At 36.2% G+C, this 16,325-nt stretch overlaps 1 protein-coding gene across 2 annotated transcripts; it reads left to right on the top strand.

Moving 5' to 3' along the window:
• Positions 1-952: 952 nt before the first annotated feature.
• Positions 953-12,050, top strand: LOC123532407 (uncharacterized). Of its 2 annotated transcripts, XM_045313832.2 has the most exons (7): positions 954-1,329; positions 1,820-1,910; positions 8,170-8,297; positions 9,423-9,507; positions 10,410-10,531; positions 11,265-11,391; positions 11,786-12,050. In XM_045313832.2, exons 1-7 carry the CDS (start codon positions 1,160-1,162, stop codon positions 11,846-11,848), a joined length of 786 nt encoding a protein of 261 aa, XP_045169767.2. In that variant the 5' UTR covers positions 954-1,159; the 3' UTR covers positions 11,849-12,050. The 2 variants fall into 2 exon arrangements, with proteins under 2 accessions (XP_045169768.2, XP_045169767.2); XM_045313833.2 differs by lacking the exon at positions 11,265-11,391 and having other exon boundaries at positions 953-1,329.
• The last annotated feature ends 4,275 nt before the right edge of the window (positions 12,051-16,325 follow it).

Raw genomic sequence — 16,325 nt, 5'->3', positions numbered from 1 at the left:
ATGGGTAACTGTCCTGACAAATGTTTTGTTGCGGAATAAACTACCCGATTGTCCTGCAAGAAATTATATACAGTAACAAAAATGTCGCTGAAAACCGCTATTGTCGGATCCATAATAGCACAGAGTGCCTCACGCTTCGTAGGATAACAGGAACGTCCACGCGCTCTGACGTTGACGTCATGTAGCAACGTCATTATGGCGGGTGAAAGGGTGCTGAATCATTTTTCAGATCGTTTCTCAAATAATGATGGCCTTGCTGATGAAAGCAGTACAAACGATCCTAACAGATTTGAAGAAAGTATGAACAAATAAAATACAAAGATAAATATGAAGAGAAGGATGTGTGCCTTCTAGCCATGATAGCACACCTAGTTTAATATGGCCCTCGGGCTAAAGCCCTGGGACCATTATGTCACTAGGTGTGCCATTATGGCAACAGGCAACTACCAGGTCATATATTAACCTACAAGTCATTCAAAAATAGCCCAACCCTCTCGTTAATATGGAAGAAAAGTTTTCACTACTACCCAGGCTCAAGGTGTAGGAATAAGATGAGTAGAATTTACTCGACTTACGTTGGGTAAAATCCCCTAGTCAATTCATAAACTGAATAATGTACAATATATTGTTTACAAAATGTAAGGATAAAAGTAAATTGTTGAAATACAACAAATATTCACTTTTCAATCAAACTCAGTCTGTGAGCTAATAGCTTCAGAAAAAGCATTTATTTATAAAAGTCATGAAATATACATTAAAAACCTTTAATAGACATATTTTAAAACGCGAATCAGTAGATTTTAATTAATTGTTCATTTTGAAATTTGATATATATTGTCACATCATCATCTGATTGACTCGTAAAGATAACAGGTAATAACACATGAAGTTACAAATTATTTATCTTTGATATATGTATATACCTGATTAACATCTTTATCTATATCGTTTATCATGTGATATACAGGGTTGTGTACTCATATTTGAATATTAAATCTTTAAACATATTTCTATACTTTTTTTTTTTTTAATTTTCTCAAAAAGTCTAACGAAACTAACTGTCAATGCTTCATTTGGTTAAGACCATCATAATACTAATCAATTTTACGATTTAAATCAAATAAGGAAAAAGTCGCGTAAAATAAAATTGTTCCTAAATATGTGCACGGGACTGGATACAGTTATGAAAGTTATATTGGTGTGTCTATGTCTTGTAACATACGTTACATGTAAAGACTGTACTTTAGATGATGAGTGTTCATGTACATTTGATGACGGAAGTGGTAAAGTAGATCTTACAAGCCTTGGAAACACAGATGACTCGCCAAGGTAAGAACTCATACAGTCATACCTTTAAAATAAGCATGCGAGAAAACATTGTCGATGTTCACAGTGGTGTTCTGTCAAGAAACAGCACTAAACAACGTTTGTTGTTGTTTTGTTGTTTTTTTGTCATTTTATCAATTATTTATATCTATTATATTAGCAACATAAATATACTTAAAGATATAAATAAAGATTATAATATCTAGCCTTCTGTGAAAGTGTTTAATTGTGCTAACAGATTCCTACTTTATTCATTATTCAATATCTATTTCACTGCCTTCGAATTTTGAACCTAAGTAACTAGTAATTGTTGTTATCATTGGACCTACAGGATCATGGTATGCATTTCATTTAGTGTATTCTCTTAAAACTGTCAATATAACAAAAATTGAAAATCAAGGAAGTGTTTTGCACATCATTATACGGAATAAAAATGAAACAATATGACAGTCTAGTACTATGTTTTGTCCATGTTTTCTGTATCTTTGCGTAGATTCCAAGACGTGTTATATAGTGACGAGGGCTACTATTATTCCTACAACCCATGTGGAGGTTTTACAGAGGGTGATTGTCAAGACGCCGCGGTATGTATACTTTCTCTCTTTGGAATATCCATAATTGTATAAACGTCTTATATGTATCATAACAAATCCATACGGAACAATATGTTAACTCTTGCACTGCCTAGTTTCAGAAAAAACGTAATGGGCTTTTCAGTCCCCTACAGGTAGAACAATGGAAATGACTATAGGCATGCCGTCCGTCCGTCCGCAAGTGACAAACCTGCAACTACTCAAAAGGTATTCAACATGTTCAAGCTAGGTTCATAAAACTTGGTATGTAAATAGAGCAACATATAGATTATGCACGTACATGACTTAAGCTTGTAGGTCAAAGGTCAAGGTCACTATTAAAAGTCAAGTAAAATTGTTCCTGCTAAGATCACTGTTTAAGGTCAAGTAAAAAACAATTCTGCCCCATAACTTTTAATTGCATCGAAGGATTTTTGTATTACTATACAGAAATGTTTCCCATGACCCGTGCTTGTCTGTCAAAGGTCAATGTCACTACTGAAGGTCAAGTGATATTGTTTCCGCTCCGTAACTTTTATGTGCATGGATGGATTATCTTAGTACTGCACACAAATGTCCCATGATATGAGACATTGTTTCACGTAAATGATCTATGCTTGTAGGTCAAGGTCATGATTGATATTTATAGTCATAACACTGTTGTCAACAACCACAGGGGATTGCCACTGCAATACTCGGTCATTTGCTGTAACTGAAATATATGGTGGCTGATTTCTGCCATTTCGTGTGTTCGTGTCGGCGAGGCGAAATGTGGAAGTAACGAAAACACGAAAGGTCGAAATCACTGGCACCAGATCAGAAAGAAAATTCCTCCGTACGTGTTAACCCTACCCCTAGGTATTCTATAAGAACCATGGTCGTGAACGGGAAAATATACTAACCCGTTTCAATCGCGCATTTCATACCTAAAACACGCAGTGCGGTAAATGTGTACTATGGATATCAAACAAGTGGTAATTTATCTTCCATTGTGTACCGGTCACATTTTTTCAATACATCTTATCTTAGAAAAACAACGCGTAGTTTATAGTAATTTCAACATTACACAAAAAACTTGCTTGAACTTCCCTGGTGAAGTTCCGTTCTAGATTACAAAACCAATCTGATTGGCTGTTGTGAAAATGTATGTCAATCGTCATTTTACTACACGTGTTCGCTAAAATGTGAAAATGCAGCAAAATGTGCAAAATGAATAAAATATACAGAACAGATGCAGACCAAAGTACGATTTCAAATTAAAGATCATATACAAGATGAATTTCATTCATCATTTCGAGTTTTAGTGTAAAATTGTGATTTTTTAAAAATCTGTTTTTGTTTGTTTACGTTTCGCCAAACATGTGCGCACTGCCGTGACCTCTAGACCGGATGTTCATTAGGGAAGTTCAAGCAAGTTTTTTCTGTAACGTTGACGAAAGCATAAAATATGTTGATAATCTCAGAAATATGGAATATTGAGACAATGTGACTGGTGCACGATGGAAGATAAATTATCGCTTGTTCAATATACTAGGTACCTATGCACCGAACTGCGCGTTTAAGTTGAGAAATGTACGATTGAAACGGGTTAGTGCACTTTCCCGTTCATGACCATGGTTCTTATAGAATACCTAGGGGTAGGGTATAACACGTACGGAGGCATTTTCTTTATGATCTGGTGCCAGTGGTCGAAATAATGCATATTTGTTCGTGTCGGGGGGTCGAAATGTCGAAGACACGAAAACACGAAAGTTTGAAAACAGCTTACTTGTCGTGTGACATATAGATTATGCACGTACATGACTTAAGCTTGTAGGTCAAAGGTCAAGGTCACTATTAAAAGTCAAGTAAAATTGTTCCTGCTCCATAACTTTTATATGCATTAATGGATTAGCTTTGTGGTACACACAAAAGTTTCCCATGATGAGACAGTGTTTCAACACATGATCTATGCTTGTCGGTCAAAGGTTAAGATCACTGTTTAAGGTCAAGTAAAAAACAATTCTGCCCCATAACTTTTAATTGCATCGAAGGATTTTTGTATTACTATACAGAAATGTTTCCCATGACCCGTGCTTGTCTGTCAAAGGTCAACGTCACTACTGAAGGTCAAGTGATATTGTTTCCGCTCCGTAACTTTTATGTGCATGGATGGATTATCTTAGTACTGCACACAAATGTCCCATGATATGAGACATTGTTTCACGTAAATGATCTATGCTTGTAGGTCAAGGTCATGATTGATATTTATAGTCATAACACTGTTGTCAACAACCACAGGGGATTGCCACTGCAATACTCGGTCATTTGCTGTAACTGAAATGTATGGTGGCTGATTTCTGCCATTTCGTGTGTTCGTGTCGGCGAGGCGAAATGTGGAAGTAACGAAAACACGAAAGGTCGAAATAATGCATATTTGTTCGTGTCGGGGGGTCGAAATGTCGAAGACACGAAAACACGAAAGTTTGAAAACAGCTTACTTGTCGTGTGTTCGCCTTTTGACATTCGAGGCGTGACATTCGATGCGAATACACGAAAGAAGGGCGACAACACGAAGTTTTGATACCTGCCGACACGAAAAGTGATTAATACAAAAGTTCGTGTGTTCGCCTCTGAAATTTCGCTATTTCGCCTTCAATGTTTCGTTACTTCGTGTATTCGCCGCAGATGTCGAAAGGCAAACACACAACAAATAAGCATTATTTCGACCTTTCGTGTTTCCGTTACTTCGACATTTCGCCCCGCCGACACGAGCGCACCATGCCATGAATATACTACCACTTTAGATTCCCTACAGTTTGCCGGGTTGTAGACTAAGTGATGAATATAGCCAGTCTATCCCTCTGATCCGTGACATTCCGTGCAAAGCATGGTTGTAAATTATCTAAATACATGTACACTGCTGACTAGTGTACAAATTAATGCGGTCTCAATCAAATCGAGTCTGCAATATGCACTATTTGCCTTGTCCTCGATGCTTCCGAGGGATCTACTTTTCAATTATGTTATTATTAAGTTATTAAGTATATATCTATTTCAAGAATTTTACAAACTTAAAGCAGTTGATAATTTTAGGTTTTTATTTACTAATAACATCCTTACATCTTTTAACGATGTTTCAGCAAATAACTTTTTATTTACACTACAGTATGTTCTTTGATTTTTATGCCCCCGAAGGTGGGCAAATTAAAATCGCATTGTCCGTCCGTCCGTCCGTCCGTCCGACCGTAACTTTGTTAATTCTTGTCCGGTCTGTAACTCTGCCATCCATGAAGGACTTTTGAAATAGTTTGGTATAAGTATTAACCTTAATGAGACGACGTTTCATGTGTAATACTCAGACCCCTAGCTACAAGGTCAAGGTCACACTTAAAAGTCAAACGTTAAATGGGTCTGTTTCCATACTGGCCATAGATTTCGCAGAAGCGGTGGTTCCAACGCCGCGGCAGTGAAGGATTCGTCGCAGAAGCGGTGGATAAATATGGCCGGCTGACTACATTACGGTAAGTTTTCTAATGAGTTTTCCCATATTCATTCACGTTTGAATGTAAACAACTAGTGAAACAGGAGCCCACATGTGTACTCTTCCAACGACAAACACTTGTTTAGTGAAATTCTTTGTCGTTAATGTAAACACTTCTGTACAGTTTGACGAGGGACTGCCGTTTTTGTAGAATTTCCATTAAAAATGGTAAAATATTGCACAAAGCGACCCCTGAGCACGTTTGCATCAAATCATAAGTATGACACTGTCAAGCAAAAGCTATTTCTGAGTAATCGATGAATCTATATTGCAGGCATATAAGATAATCGGCCAAAAAGTGATTCCAACGCAGTGGCGGTGGGTACAATTGCAACGCATTGCGGTGGATCTTGTTTCTTTAATGTTCGTTATGGACATTTAACTTAACTAAACAGCATTTTTCCAGAGATTTTGGTTGGGGTAGATACATGAAATCATTTTGACATAAGACAGCAATAGAAACTGGATGTTTAGAAATAGTATTCAATTGATTTGCACTTCCATTCAGTTGAATACATACGCGAAAAGTAAGCTTAATGTTTTGAACCATAATATACTGCCAAGAGATAACACCATGTTCTTTTGTACCAAATACGCATCACATTTTGGTTGATTATCTTATATGCATGCAATAAAGATTCATCGGTTACCCAGAAATAGTTTTTGCTTGACAGTGCCATACTTACGATTTGATGCAAACGTGCTCAGGGGTCGCTTTGTACAATATTTTACCATTTTTAATGGTGATTCTACAAAAACGGCAGTCCCTCGTCAAACTGTACAGAAGTGTTTACATTAACGACAAAGAATTGCACTGAACAAGTGTTTGTGGCTGGAAGAGTACACATGTGGGCTCCTGTCTCACTGGTTGTTTTCATTCAAACGAGGTTAATATGAAAAAACTCATTAGAAAACTTACCGAAATATAATCAGCCGGCCATATTTATCCACCGCTTCTGCGAAGAATTCTCCACCGCCGCGGCGTTGGAACCACCGCTTCTGCGAAAGCTATGGCCAGTGTTGTTTCGTGTCCGGCTCGTAACTTTGCCATTCTTCAAGAGGTTTTGAAATTACTTAGCATAAATGTTTATCATAATGAGACGACGTGTCATGGGCAAGACCCAGACCCCTAGCTCCAAGGTCAAGGTCAGACTTAGAGTTCAAATGTTAACAGGGTCTGCTTTTGTGTCCGGTCCATATTTCTGCCATCCATGAAGGGATTTTGAAATATCTTGGCATAAATGGTAACCATAATCAGACAATTTGTCCTGCGCAAGACCCATATCCGTTGCTCTAGGGTCAAGGTCATACTTAGAAGTCATAGGTAAACAGGATCTTTTTCGTGTCCGGTATATAACTCTGTTATCCATGAAGGGATTTTGAAACAACTTGGCATAAATGTTTACCATAATGAGGCAATGTGTTACGCGCAAGACCCAGACCCCTAGCTCCAAGATCAAGTTTACACTTAGAAGTCAAGTCAAAGGTTAATAGGGTCTGTTTCATGTCCGGTTCGTAACTCTGTCATTCATCAAGGAATTTCGAAATTACTTGGCATAAATATTCCCCGTAACGAGAAAACGTGTCATGCATAATAACCAGACCAGTAGCTCTAAGGTCAATGTCACATTTAGAGGTTAACGGTTTACAGGGTGTATTTCTTGTCCGTTCCATAACTCTTCCATCGATGAAGAGATTTTAAAATTACATGGCATAAACGTTCCCTATATTGAGATGACGTGTCAGACACAAGCCCAAGACCCCTAGCTTCAAGGTCAAAGTCACACTTAGAAGTCAAAAGTTAACATTGTATGTTTCTTGTGCAGTCAAAAACTCTGCCATTCTTCAAAAATTACTTGTCACAGTTCTTCCCTGTGATGAGTTGGTGTGTCATGCTCACTTCGGGGGGGGGGGGGGGGGGGGCGACGTTGTCACTAACAGTGCCAGCTCTTGTTTTTGCTTCAATTCTAAATACTTAGTATATTTTGAGAGTTATATATACTTGTATTTTTCCCTATAAAATGTCAAGGTCAGTAGTGGCTATTGTCAAGTTACCTTAAAGACACACCACAAAATAACTGTAATCTTTTGTATTTCCATGATGGTAATTATACATGTTCTGTATGGAGAAATGAGAAATAACAAGTGTCTAGTTACAATTTGACAGTAACAGATATAAGGCTAAGACAATGTATTTAATGTCTAAATATATTGTTCAATTAATGTAGTATGCACGGTACTTCATGTATTAATGTGAGTTTAGACCACACTATGTTTCTGCAGTGTAAGATAGTTATTATTCTATGTTTATAAAACTATACTGAGAAGAGAATGGCTGAAAAAGTTTGCAGATGAAGTTGTGAAAACAGGGCCTAGATTGTCCACCTGTCATCTTGTAGAATAGTTATATTATACCAGTATTACCAGAATTATTTGCACCAAGTTCATGTAGGAGGAAAAAGTAGACCACTAGGTATTCGTGGGTCTTTAACACTTCTAATATCTTGAATACCGATAGATAAAAATAAATGCTATAGTCTATAATTAACGGTTAATGTGAATACGACAATGTTACACACCGATAGCCACACGAGAACTACATGCATATATAGACTTGCCACAGTTCGCTACTGCGAAAATATAAAGTGGTAATATTGGACTGGGAATTCATGGCATGGAAATGGCAGAAATCAGCCACCATAGGAATGACATTTTCTTATGTTGTATGCTTTACGTTATTACATTCAGGTTTGTGTTTCAAATCAAGACAAATCTGAACAACAACAAATTGGGGACGCATCTAAAGCAGCTTTTAAATGGGACGATGAGCAAAACAATGTCATTGTTGCGTACACATCTGGACATGGAGTATTAAGGTATGCAGCATGACTGGAGCTTTCCATCTTCCCTGTATAAATGATAGGTTAAATCTTCATAAACCTAATTAGCGCTTTCTATAAAATCGTCTGTGGCAAAAGTGGGACTTATATTAAATTCGCAATTCCAATGTGTTAAGGTTCATGCCTCCCCTCAAGTGAATGTGAATTTCGTTTATGGTATTTTTATTTTTACCGCTGCTCTTCAGAATGTTTGTAATAGATTGTTCAGAACAAGTGTGAGAGATATTTTACGTTGCTAAAACTGACGGCGTTTGTAGAGTCAGATGTACAGTAACTGTTATACAATGGCTTAATGTGTACATGTAGTACTGAAGGGCTGCCTGTCAACATTCCACGCTGTCTCGCCGTTTATATTACTTCAGGAATGCTATTTTATACTCTTCTGTGAAATACTGAAATTTATCAGTGAAATAAAATTGATATTTTCACTGTTTCAATCAGTTGAAATATCATTTTTACTTTTCACTGGTACGGAACTATATTTGAATGCGAAATAATATGAATTATAAATGACAGGAAATTTCTTGCAAAATATTCTTCAGTAGAAGTAAGGATGTATAAAAATGATGAAAGGATCATAAATATTTACATTTTATCATAATAAAATCATATCAGAGAAATCGGAAAACGTAATAGAACTATCTATAGTTTTTCTACAAAGACATCCTGACGTCACGACATTATCACGTTATGGTGCGATGCACGTGACGTTGCGCGGACAAACTAAATATAATTTGGTTAAAATCATTAAAAATGTATAAAATAAATAGAAAAAGATCGAAATATATTTCACTCGTGAACACCATAATTTACATTTCGCAGCCAAAAGTGAAAATGTAAATTATGGTGTTCACGAGTGAAATATATTTCGATCTGACACTAAAAAAACAACAAACAAAAAAACAAATATCCTCTATATATTCAGTTCAAGTTTTTGGCAAATATGATCGTATATAAAGATATTCATACTATATGCAACCTGTTTCATACAAAGACATAATTTTAGATCCATTTCAAAAGATCTGTAATTTGAAGTGTTTATGTTATCTGGTATCATATCAGATCATAAGTATTACTACTCATTTATATTATTACTTACAGATTAACAACGGTTAATCTCAAATGCGACCCCAGTGCGTGTACACCAACGTTTGAGCCCGAGGGGGAACAAGGAGCTGGTCAATTTGTAAGCCAACACTGCTTTGAGCTTTATCAATCATTCATCTGTTGAGTGTGAATGTAAAAAAATATCTAAACCGCAAAACTGTACAATGAACCGAACATTTGCCTATTGTGCTGGCAATTTGAAACACACAGTACCTCTGAACTTACCGTATAACGTTTAATTTTGCAATTTCAATCTCATTTGGGACTGCGCGGCCGTCTGGTTAAGGACGTATACTTCACTTTCATCTGGCCTCTGTGTACGATCACGTTTAAATGGCGTGTGGAAGGTCGCTGGTTCTAGCCAAGAGTCTGTCCGTCCTTGCCTATAATAATGCTCATAGACCTTGTTTAGTCTTGCCTCAATAGGTTTCAAGTCACGCCGACAGAGTGTGTAGCAACTTTCCAGCTTTTAATAGCGGAGAAAGGCTTCATGCAGGTGCCTTTTAGATATTATTTTAGGCCCAGACGGTCATCTAAGTGTAACTCTCGGAACGCAAATTGTCAGATGGATGGCTTCCTCACAAGGCGTCACGATAAAAACCCGAACCCATATATATAATGAGCATGCGATTCGAATTCAGTAAACTTAACCTCTCGACCAGTGAGACTCCTTCCTTCGGCATTTGTTTTCTTTTAACTGACTGAATGGGTTTATATGGAAGCGGGTTCGTCTTCTATAAAATACAAAAACCTTTAATGAAAAGATGTGACATTTGAATATAGTGAAAAGAATATTGCTGCTACCGTTCTATTGACATACCTATCTAGTGAAATTGTATTTGTTTATTGCACACGCATTATTTATGCTTTAATGGTCAGATAACTTCAAAATAGTACCGTCTCAATCTCTTAGAAACAAGTTTATTGAAGCCAACCACAGGTGGATACTCATTTTTCATCTGCTCATTTTCATAACAACAGGAAATGACGATGACAACCGTTTGCGCATGTGCGGGTATGTGTGACGCTAGCGGCCCCACGCATTGTTCTGGCAAATCTGGTAGTGCTGGTGGACTCAGCGGCGGTAGTATTCTTCTCATTGCGTACGTATGCTATTGCACTAGATGAATATATTTAACGTTATGACAGGCAGTCCTCGTAATAAAATTCTCAAAGGATAAAATTTCAATCTTTTGTTCAATCAAGAATCTAAACACTATTATTTATTTTCAAATTGTACTATTTTTAACTATCTATCTTACACTGTTAAATGTTTATGTAATGCTGATTTATTGTATTTTGGTGATTGTAAGTATTGCAAATTATCGTCAAAATTCCCAGATTTTCACACCTAATCTTATGTACATATTGTTCACAATTTCAGGTATGATTTCTCATTCGCTTTAAAAGTTTTTGATAAATCAGAAATAGTTTTAAAACAGCATGCTAACGCTAAATATATTTATAATTTTAGTCATGTTATTCTTAAAATCAACATGTTTATAACCAGAAGTTTTGTTCATTTTATTGTTAAAGTAAACACGTTTATGGTCAGAAGCTTTGGTCATGTCATGTTAAAAGAAGCATGTTTATGATAAAAAAAAACTTTGATTATTTTATAGTTAAAATGAGATGCTGAGAAAAATTACTTAGAAGTTTTGGAGTGAATTATAACAATAACTAATAAAGAATATTTGTTCATGATTCGTATACTTTTATTTCAATGATAATTAATTAAAAATGATATTTGAACAAATTAATTTTACATTTTCTTGCAATTGGCATTAGAAATACAATCTTTTTCCAATTTTCAATAAGTATTTTTCCTTTTTTCAGATTTTTCACTATACTCGTCATTTATTTAGTTGCTGGTGTACTCTTTATGAAATTTAAAAACCAGGCAACGGGAACAGACTTGATACCGAATAAAAGTTTATGGGCGAGCATTCCAGGTCTTGTTGTGGTAAGAAAAAACACTATGGCTTCTTTCAGTATATCTAGCTTTCTATTCTTTTAGGTATTCTCTTCGCAGAGACCTTGCTATGTTTCGTTTCTACATGTATGGTGTCTGAAAGAATATATCTCTTTAATTTGTAAAACTTATTGCTGTACGCTGTCTAAGGTATACTAGTATCTATTGTAACAAAAAGTTTTGATAAGTATTTGATGCATGGCGTGTGGAAGGTCGCTGGGTCGCATGTCTTGAGTGAATGAATGCTTGAAGTAACTATCAAACTGTCAAGTATGCCTACATGAGTAGATCTATTGCTTTTGATAAATATAGTCTATAGCTCGCTATTAATTCAGTTAATCTTTGGTCGCAATGACGTAAGTTCATTTCTTATGTAATATTTCAGACTGGAAATAAGTTTGTTATCAGCAAAGTATTGAGGAAACCGATGTCATATGACAAGATCTGATGACTGGATTAAAGAAGACAGAAAAGGTTTTTTAACATTCTCACAAGCTCAGCTTAGGCATTTCATTGAACCTGTTGTGTGTATATTAGACATTTAATGTAGAACTCATTTTATTCTCATATGTTACAACATATGCACGTTACAAATATAGACCTTACACGCATGTTGCATGATGATAAATAAAATAAATGTTTATAATGGACTTACTGTATGTATTATTGTCGTCAGCATACGTGAAAATTTGCAGTTTTGGAAATCAGCCTGAAAGTGTTTGTGACAGGAAAGGCCGTACCGGCGACAGTAACCATCAGAACAAATCAACACCCTTTACAATATTTACAAATTTATTTACAAAAGATGATTATTTACAATGAATAGATGATATGAAGAAAAAAAAAAAAAAAAAAAAAACTGATTATAAGAAAAAAAAAAAAGAAAGTTCAGTATCTCTAGATACAAAAGTTCTTATAGTCCATTCTAATCTGACGTGACACAGGTCTTTAATGTAATTGTGAACTTTAAGTAGCACAAACAAAACATTTTTCTAATTCAGTCCCTTTAAACCGTGAATACGTTGATTCCGTGTTGGCTCCCTATGGTGGTGGGTGATTGCATCCCTGAGCTGACTTCAGAGGATAACAAAAATCATCGTCTTTGCGGTTTACGGCACAACCATGGGACGAAAGCTCTGCGCTGGGAATATCACATCCAGGCGAGTGAAGACAAGTGAACCTCGGGCATTGTACTTCCGGGTTATGACATCACCAGGAAAAATCGTCTGGCGAAGAAGCTAAAATATATAACATATGGTAAGCACCATAGCAAAACAAATAAGTCAGGGCATAAAACTGCTCCTTGGGTACACCATACCCCCGAAGGCTCCCATAATAATACGTGCTACTTATACAAAACATATGTGCTACTAAGTTCAAACGTCACATGATTAAAAATACGTCACTTATTACTTCCATTATTACAAAGATTACTTACTTAAAGACTAAAGTTAAAGTATGAAAAAGATATGAAAAGTTTATGATGAAACATTATAGATACGGACATGATAAACTGCAGCTATTATTTACAACTCCCAAATTAACAAAATTCAATGTAATCAAACGTTATATCATAGCTGGCATCCATATAATATCTAATGCCATATACTAAACGGACATTGTATGTGTATGAAATAGACTGTCACACAATTCATATTACAATAATAATTACTACATGTACTAAAACCCTTGCCATATAGAGTTATACATAACAATACAGTGCAGTGATGGCGTTCCATAACAACGAAATGTTTGACATACATTTTTGAAACAGTGCTTTACAATTATCATGTTACAAATTTCAGTACAAATTTAACATCTTATATAAACGAAACGTTTAGACTCCTCTTTCTAAATAATTTACAAAAGTCTGAAAAATTTAATAAATTATCCTGACATACCGAAACTAGCCAAAATCATGTGCCAAAAAGTAAATGTTACAGAATTCTGTAGAATGAACAAAAATTTACCAAATAAAAATCGTAATGCAAAAATCATACAAAAATCTAACAAATAAATTTCTTACCTCGATCGAGCATAAATTTCTAGCAAGAAAATAATTCAGACATAAAATTCGTCCTATAAATTTCTTTAAGTGGGTGCGCAAGGCATATCTAGTCCAGTCTATTTAAAGGATAATGTCCCGCCAAATACTAAATTTCATGGATTCACGGTTAAGCCGTGAGCTCCGACTATTGTCATTTTCCCGGGATTCACGATATAGCCGGGGAATCTAACTACTTTGACGCGAATTTAAATTGACAATTTGAGGCCCATTATAGTGGTTTTTGGGGATAAAACACGAATTACTGAAGTTTATAAAATATCAACTTTCTTATTACTGAACAGAATTCAATGAAATTTACATGGAAATTTAAGTAATGAAATACAGAAAAACATGAGAGGTATTCATGCGTGAAATCTGACATTTACCTCAATAACTCAAAAATTTACAAAAAGATGATGCAATACCTGCATTTACACTACAGATAAAATAAGGCCCGTATGTCAATTTGTGACACACGTCCCCCCTTAAAAAGAAAATTCATAATTTTCTTAATTGAAAGCAAAATGACATACTGAAAATAGCAAACACAAAAGAAAACACACACACTGTCACTATCTGTACACCATATAATATAGCCACCTGTCTACACTCTACTTAAATAATCTGCGCCTACATTTTCTCTACCAGGAATTGCTCTAATACTGATCCTATATGGCTGCAATGCCAATGCCCATCTCATCAGCCTGGAGTTGCTAAGTTTCGCTTTATTCAAATAAGTGAGCGGCTGGTGATCTGTCTCTAATACAAAGTCTTTACCGAACAAATACCGGTGAAACTTAGCTACTGCCCATACTATCGCTAAACACTCCTTCTCTATCACTGAGTACTTTTGCTCCCTAGGTAGCAATTTTCTACTAGCATACGCTACAGGTAATTTTTCTCCATCACTTTCCTGAAGTAATACTGAGCCTAAACCTACATCTGAAGCATCTACTCTCAATATAAAAGTCTGATCTAAATCTGGCAACTTCAAAATAGGCGGACCCATTAAGCTAGCCTTCAAAGACTGAAAAGCCTTTCTTGACTTTCACCCCACTCTACAAAATTTGGCTGACCCTTTTTCGTCAAATCGTGAGCGGAACTGCAATGGCGGCAAATTGGGGATAAACTTTCTGTAAAATCCGACTACACCTAAGAACGAACGTATTGCCTTCTTGGTTTTCGGTCTCTCGGCATCTTGTATAGCCTGTACTTTATTTGGAACTGGTTCAAGGGTCTGAACATCTCCTATCATGTGCCCTAAACATTCTAACTTCTGAAAACCTATAAAACACTTAGTCGGTTTTGCTGTTAACTTAGCCTCTCTTAGTCTGGTTAACAACTCAGTAAGGGCTACTACATGTTCTGGCCATGTGATTGTATACACCAGGATATCATCTATGAAGCTATCTGAGTGCCCTAGGTCCTTCAAAACCTTCCGCATCAGTCTACAAAACGTTGCTGGTGCGTTAACTAATCCAAAGGGCATCTTACGGAACTGGAACAAACCTTTCGGGGTTTCAAAAGCAGTCATGGGTTTTGCCTTTTCAGACAAAGGAACCTGCCAGTAACCTTTGCTCAAGTCTAGTTTAGAAAAATATCTATACTTAGATAGCTTTGAAAACATCTCCTCCATGTTTGGCATAGGTTCAGCATCGAAAACCGTCAGTTTGTTGACCTGACGAAAATCTATACAGAACCTAATACTGTTATCTTTTTTCCTTATGAGGACAATAGGGAGGAAAATGGAGCATTTGATGGTTCGATTACTCCCAACTCAACATTTTATCTACTTCCTCTTTCACTACTCGGCTGCGAATGAAAAGGAATAGGATAACCCTTTACTCTTATCGGATCTGTAGTTGACAACTGAATATCATGTTCAACTAAGTTAGTATTTCCAGGAATATCTGTCAGTACATCTGAGAAATTTTCTAACAAGTCTACTACTTCCTGCTTACATTCTACTGGTAACTCCGGATTTATCTCTACATCTTTGTACGTTTCTGTACCCTGCTTTATAGGACACAAAACTATATCCTTTTCTACTCTACTTGAAAACTCATCACTACTTTCATTCGGATCTAATCTGTCATAATCTCTCTGATCCTCCTCTACAATAGCTGCTCCAACCTTACTTAATATACCCTTATCTGGTATTATCTTACTATCATCCTTCCTTTCACAGTACTGTTTCAGCATGTTTGCATGAAACGTTTTCAACTTTCCGTCTACATCTATCCTGTAATCTAGTCTATTTACTACCTCTACTACTACGTAAGGACCCTTCCAATGTAACAACAACTTATTATGTTTCGTAGGTAACAATACAAGTACCTTACTACCTGCCTTAAACCTCCTATCTCTAGCCTTCCTATTGTAATACTTCTTGTATCTAGCACTACTTTTTGCTAACTGTTGCTGAGCTATCTTACACGTACCTCCAACTTTCTTGCAAATCCATAACATACTGGTAAGTGTTTTAACCTCATCATTCTCCGTTTTACCAGCCCAAAACCTCTTAGCACAGTTATCGGTCCACGGATTGTTCTGCCGTAAAGTAACTCAAAGGGAGAAAATCCCAAACTTTCTTGCGGAACTTCACGGTAAGCAAACAACATAGCATTCAAATACCTATCCCAATCTCTAGGTCTCTCACTACACATACGCTTCAACATCTGCTTTAAACTACCGTTAAACTTCTCTACTAAACCGTTACACATAGGGTGATACGGTGTTGTAGTTAACTGCCTTAATGACAATAACCTACTAACTTCTGCCATAAGTTCTGACGTAAACTGCGATCCCCAATCGGTAAGCATCTCCTCTGGCACTCCTAATCTACTATACATATCTACTAATGCCTCTGCTACTCTCT

Source organism: Mercenaria mercenaria, chromosome 11, assembly GCF_021730395.1.
Source record: "Mercenaria mercenaria strain notata chromosome 11, MADL_Memer_1, whole genome shotgun sequence".
NCBI lineage: Eukaryota > Metazoa > Mollusca > Bivalvia > Venerida > Veneridae > Mercenaria > Mercenaria mercenaria.
Note: the sequence above shows the minus strand (reverse complement) of the source record. Positions and strands in the feature narration are given on the sequence as shown.

Coding starts and splice junctions, on each gene's coding strand:
- LOC123532407 (XM_045313832.2), top strand. CDS start 1,160: ATGTGCACGGGACTGGATACAGTTATGAAAGTTATATTGGTGTGTCTA. Junction 1,330..1,819: donor AACACAGATGACTCGCCAAG/GTAAGAACTCAT, acceptor ATCTTTGCGTAG/ATTCCAAGACGTGTTATATA. Junction 1,911..8,169: donor GTGATTGTCAAGACGCCGCG/GTATGTATACTT, acceptor TATTACATTCAG/GTTTGTGTTTCAAATCAAGA.